This window comes from Diplotaxodon limnothrissa, linkage group LG23 (assembly GCF_057381915.1).
Source record: "Diplotaxodon limnothrissa isolate DT_005_m linkage group LG23, D_limnothrissa_male_GT1.1, whole genome shotgun sequence".
Taxonomy (NCBI): domain Eukaryota; kingdom Metazoa; phylum Chordata; class Actinopteri; order Cichliformes; family Cichlidae; genus Diplotaxodon; species Diplotaxodon limnothrissa.
The window spans coordinates 4,756,222-4,762,319 of record NC_140617.1 but is presented as its reverse complement, the minus strand read 5'-3'; the positions used below and the strand labels follow the sequence as shown (position 1 = coordinate 4,762,319).

Here is a 6,098-nt window from a genome sequence, read left to right as displayed (position 1 = left end):
CTGCACACCGAGCAACCATTTCTTCCAGCTAAAGATGTTGTTGTGGATCACAAAGACTGTTGTCGGCCTCTAAGGTGCAAGCAATTGTTGATGAAAGAAAAGGGGGGAAAAAAGCAGAACTAAACCATCAGAGCTATAACTTTCAAAAAATCCGAGTTCCAGTAGCTGCACGAATCATCAGTGAACAGGTGAGGGAGCAGGTGGCTTGCGCGCGATGCCCTTTTTGTAGCTCTGTGCGCGGCGGACTTCTTAAATCTCAGGAAGCATTAGAGCGTTATCGCTTTTCAGGTAATGGAGGGTGACTGGAGGACAAAGCAGAACCCAAAGGAGAGCGCTTATTTTATGGAGGACAACAGAGGAGGGCGGAAGCAATTTGTTAATCCAGTTTTTATTTTATTTTATTTTTCCCCGGTTCATAGAAGGAGCAGAGCAAAGAATTAAAACGGAAAGCCGCTCTTCTGTCTTTAAGCGTTATCAATACTACTGTCATTATTATTATTATTATTATTATTATTATTATTATTAATATTATTATTATTATTATTATTATATCCGTTCAGGTAGTATTTTATTTTTAAAACTCGCCGAGCTATGAATGATAAACTAATGTTAAAATTTTTACCCAGCGATTACTTACTTTTTATTATCTAATCAAAATGCTTTTGCAATAAATAAACAACTACTTTTTTTAAATGCAATTTTTTATTTTTTTTTTAAAATGCTGAAATAAACGAAAAAAATTTTTTTATATATGAGGTGAACAAAATCAGAGCAAACGAAATTGTGGAACCTAAAAAAAGAAAACACTATTTAAAAATTATTATTATTTTGATTATTATTATTATTATTATTATTATTATTATTATTATTTCAATAACTAAAAGAGAAACACCTAATATAGAACCAAAGTCGTCATTAATAATTTATGTTACCGTTTCAAGCTTCAAATGTGGAGGAAAAAAAGACAAAAAACGAAATTCGGATGAAAACTGGTCTAACTCGCGTGTTTAAATCACCAAGCAGAGAACAACATATTCATGCAGTCCGCAGTATATGGATGAAACAAAAAGTGGCACATTTTCTGTACTTTTTAACTTTTAAACGGATCATGTGCGAAACAAATATTTAAAGCTTGGCGTTGACATTAATGTGAACGCTCTGGTTTTCCCGCGACATTTAGCAGCATCGACAGCTTCTTCCACTTTCTGTAGCAAATATATTACGAAAAAATATATATTGTGTGTCGACAGAGAAAAATCTTGCCTCTTTTTGAACCAATGAAATAAATGATACTTACCTTTACGGATGAGATTACAGTCACGCATCATCTTTTATTTTGAGTATTTTAAGTCTTAAAAATATTCTGCGATTGGATGTAGATGCAGGAATAGCGATTTCATATCCTAACAATCATGTCGCCAAGTTAAACTAGTTTTTAAAATCGAGATATATACAGAAACTTCTTGGAACGTTTGAAAATTTCCTTCATTTTAAGTTTTTTTTTTCATTACATTTCTAATTGTCCTGTTTGGCATCGCACCGGAAGTCTGGTTTACCACAATAATGGAAAAAAAACACGGGCTATTGTTTTAAATCTATGAAATTCTGTTTTGGGGGTAATACACTGCATCGATTTGAGCTTTCCGGGAACTCCCTTCAGATTCTTAACACTTGATATTTGGAAAAAAGAACTCAGGTGGACACAGTTGAAAAAAGAGGCAAGCCAATCAGATTGCTCCTTCCCCCTTTGGCCAATGACAGACGCCACATTGTTGTCAAATTTGTCTAATGAAAACGTAGGAGCAACAATAGAGAGAGGAGAGAGGGATCTGTATCCACTGACAATCTCTGGAGGAAGTTAGTGTCTCAGGCTGCGGCGAGTAACAACCTCAGCTCCTCCTGGACAGTTTGAACTTTCTGTCGGGGAGGAATGATCGCTCCTCTCTGCTCAGACTCTTGTCGGATTTAAAGTTGACTTTAAAGTCAGATTTTTGCTTCTTCGGCAGAGAACACTTGGACAGTTTCCACCAGACTTTCGATCATAAATTGTTATTTTTTTCCCCTCCTGTTTCTGTCTGACAGCAGAAATCGGTGGCTTCACCTGTTGCCCGGAGGTGCTAAGAACCGCCGGACAGATGTGATCAGTCCAACGTCGGTTTAACTAAAGCAGATCGTTCAAACGTCGCCGATTTCTCGTTAAAACGTTAGTTTTGCTGGTGAGGAACGCGGGCATGGATCTGAGACCGGAGCTCCCCACAGCCTCCTCCGCCTCACAAATCCACCCCGGAGCGGCGGCAGCGGCCGCGGCAGCCTCCATTCCGGTGTCCATGGCCGGTAACCTGCTGCGAGGGCCCCCGATCCTCCTGCGGGCCGCAGACAAGTACCCGCGCACTCCGAAGTGCGCCCGCTGCAGGAACCACGGCGTGGTGTCCGCGCTGAAGGGCCACAAGCGCTACTGCCGCTGGAAGGACTGCATGTGCGCCAAGTGCACCTTGATCGCAGAGAGGCAGCGGGTGATGGCGGCTCAGGTGGCGCTCCGGCGGCAGCAGGCGCAGGAGGAGAACGAAGCCCGGGAGCTGCAGCTGCTCTATGGCACGGCGGAAGGACTCGCTATCGCCGCCGCCAACGGCATCATCCCACCCCGGCCGAACTACGAAGTGTTTGGTTCCGTCAGCAGCGAAAGCAACTCAGGTGAGCGGATCAAGCTTCGCTGTAATGTTTAAGAAGCGCGTGAGAAGGTAGCAAATCAGTGTGTTAAACTAAAAGGCTTTATCTGTCATCAAACTGCGACTCTGTTAAACGCAGAATCATTTAACCCTAAACATTGAGCCTAATCAGCTGTCACAGCATAAATGCTGATGATGTTTGTTTAACCTTTACAGATTAAATTCTGATATTTGAGCTCACGTGTTAAATCTGCTGTTTGAATACTGGTATGTCTGTCGCTTTACTGCCTCTTTATTGATGTGATTGTTGTACTGATTATGACTCTGTGCTGATACGCTTTTGATGGCCTTCTGTTTTATGCTTTCATTCAATCTTACACACTCTGGTTCTGTCAGCAGATTCAAGCATCCAGAAGTATGAGCTGTTTCCTAAGAACCAGCTCTCCGGGTCCGCCACACCTCAACCATCTGCGGGGAAACCGGCTTCCACCGAAGGTGACTCAGCCCCCGGCATCTCGTCCCCGGACGGCCGCCACGGAGGCTCTGGTTCGGAGAACGGGGATAGCGAGTCTTTCATCAGCTCACCGGTATCCAAGCCTTTGAAAGACGGAGAAGAAACTCCAGGGTCCGTCAGCTCCATCGGCTCGGATTCGGGTTCTGAGACCGACAAAGACGAGCAGGAGCCTTCCCCTTCCTCTGCGGCCTCTCGGCACATGAACGCCATCGACATCCTCACCCGAGTATTTCCCAGCCACAAGCGAAGCGTCCTGGAGCTCGTCCTGCAGGGCTGTGGCAAAGATGTGGTGCAGGCCATCGAGCAGATCCTCAACAACAGCGGCGCTCAGGGCCCCAACAAGGCCGGGCCAGACGAGACGTGGACGGCAGAGAGGATGCTCCAAAATGCGCAGCAGCCTCCGGCGGCATCCGCAACCACAACAGCCCCGACGAGGCCCATGCTCCCCGGGGCTATGACGCTCAGCAACCGCTCTGCGTTTTCTCCTCTGCAGCCAAACGCACCGCACTTTGGCGCAGACCCTAGCACCTACCCGCTGGGCACACACTTGGGACTGAACCCGCTGCGGCTGGCCTACTCGGCGCACAGCCGGGGACTGGCTTTCATGACACCTTACTCCACCACCGGGCTCATGCCCACTTTGGGCTTCAGACCTCCAATGGACTATGCATTTAGCGACCTGATAAGAGACAGGACAATGCTGCACAAGGAGCAAGGCTATGCCAGCGGCCTGTATGGGCCTTTGGTCAACAACACGCCGGAGAAACAGTGAAGCCGGTGGACTGATCATAGAGACACATTCCATTGTATTTGTAGCCACAAGTGTTGAAAATGTGTGATGTGTTCTGGCTACGGGCTGCTGTACATAATAGGATTATCTGGCTTGTAGTCAAATGATCTGAGAGGGATTTTAAAAAAAAAAAAAAAAAAAGAAGAAAAGAAACTAAACCACGTAACTCTCCAAAATAATTTTATATGTTAGACCACAAAAGTTTGAATGGCAACCCCCATGTTTGAACTTTACTACGCCATCAGTAAAATGACGTAAAACCGAATGTATTTATAGACTGCAGAATGAAATGAATCCCGATCAGGCTGGAAGAGTAAAAACTAAACTGACACACAAAAGCAAAAGTACGAAGTACGAAGAAATTATTTATCAAAGAGTTCTGACTTTTTAGAGCCTATCAAATTTTACCACATACACGCGCGCGCGCGCGCACACACGCACGAGTAAAATAAGTTATTAAAACACGTAGTTTACTTGTTAACCCCGTTTCCTGCTGTAAAAGTTGATCTATAACGTGTAAATGCCATTCATGTTTCTTTTTCTTATGTATTATTTCAGTTATCTCACCTTTGTATTTCATTTTGTCTTTAGTTTATGTCCAACTGCCTGTATTATATATTGCATTTGGTAATATGAAATCACTATGCCTATATTTGACTTTTCATTTATCCATTAGTCAGCGCAAATATTTTGTGACAAAGTGTTGGATTCAGTTAGTTCCTCCTCAGATGTTACACGCTGTGCTGTCACAATGTATCAAAACGCTGGAAAAAAAATAAATGTTATTTTAAACAAGTGGAACATCACACTTATTAATGATGCTTTCACGGATAAACCTTTCCTGCGTAAAATCTATTTATTCTGCAAAGGTCACCCCAGATATTCTGATATGGAAAGGACACAGAATGCTATCAATTTACAGCAAATCCAAGGCATTTCATCTGGATAGATAGCAGGGTTAAAAATGACAAATATAACAGTACATTCTACTTCTTTTTTTAACAAGAAAAAAAGGACATTTTCTACAGAATCTTACAAAGCAGACAGAATATTTTATATTTATAATCCAGTCAGTGCCAATCTGGCTCACAACACGCACACATCTGACTTGACACAAATAGCCAATATTCCCACTATAATAAAACATTTAATAAACTAACTCCTTTGGGGTTTTGACTCTTCTGGTTCACTCAGGGTCAGACACAGATGTTTTTTCTTCTCGCTCTTATATAGTTTGCCCGATATTACTACAGCCACCAGCATAGTTTCAAGTACATGTAGAGCGAAGCTTTGATCAATAAGTAGCTGTACAGGAGAACAAAAAGTATTATTGTTACTGGTATGAGATTATATGCTTCTGTAACGCGCCAGCAGGTCAGATTCAGCTGGTGGACACCCGAAGGTTCCTATAGTTGGTTTACAGTAACGTTCCCTTCATTAAATCAGCGTGTTGTATAAAATAGTGACAGTTACATTTTCCAAACTACATTTGTTAAGGTGACTATGCAGATTAACTCTGTAGGTGAAACAGTTGCATGACTGCGTAACGTCACAATTGCCGTGAAATCGCACACAAGAAGAAAAAAGTGTAAAGTTTATGACTGTAACTGGAGAAGAAGGTGAAACAAATTAAACGTTTATGAACAAGTAATGCTTTCTTTACTCTTATATTATTATTATTATTATTTTTTGAAACAGTATGACTTTGCATAATTTAATATCCAAATCCTCTCATGATGAGCCTCTCATTCATGGTTATAATAATAATAATAATAATAACCATTTTTTATTTTATTATTATTTTTTTTTTAGCAGTGCACGTATCAATTCTAAATCCTTCCCCCAGCTGTTAAAATAACGTTATCATGCAGAGCGGCGGGCCTTCGTTTGTCTGTGGTTGGAATGGATCGCGCCTCAGTGGACAATTACTTCACTCATTCAGGGATTTCACTGCCGCCACAGAGAAGAAGAATTTTCAAACAGCAATGGCGCCATCTACCGGCCACCATGTGTTAGTAGCAAGCCCCGTCCCCCCAACTTTTGTTGCAGACCAGAGCCGGTGAAATGCGTGATGCTCATTGGTTGAGCACTGGTAAGATCCCATCGTGTGCCTGACAGTGCTGCAGGT

At 42.5% G+C, this 6,098-nt stretch overlaps 1 protein-coding gene across 2 annotated transcripts; it reads left to right on the top strand.

The window, feature by feature from the left end:
- The first annotated feature begins 2,231 nt into the window (after positions 1–2,231).
- Positions 2,232–3,952, top strand: dmrta2 (DMRT-like family A2). Of its 2 annotated transcripts, none has more exons than XM_085347715.1 (2): positions 2,232–2,691; positions 3,066–3,952. In XM_085347715.1, exons 1-2 carry the CDS (start codon positions 2,232–2,234, stop codon positions 3,950–3,952), a joined length of 1,347 nt encoding a protein of 448 aa, XP_085203841.1. The 2 variants fall into 2 exon arrangements, with proteins under 2 accessions (XP_085203841.1, XP_085203840.1); XM_085347714.1 differs by having other exon boundaries at positions 3,063–3,952.
- Positions 3,953–6,098: the final 2,146 nt, after the last annotated feature.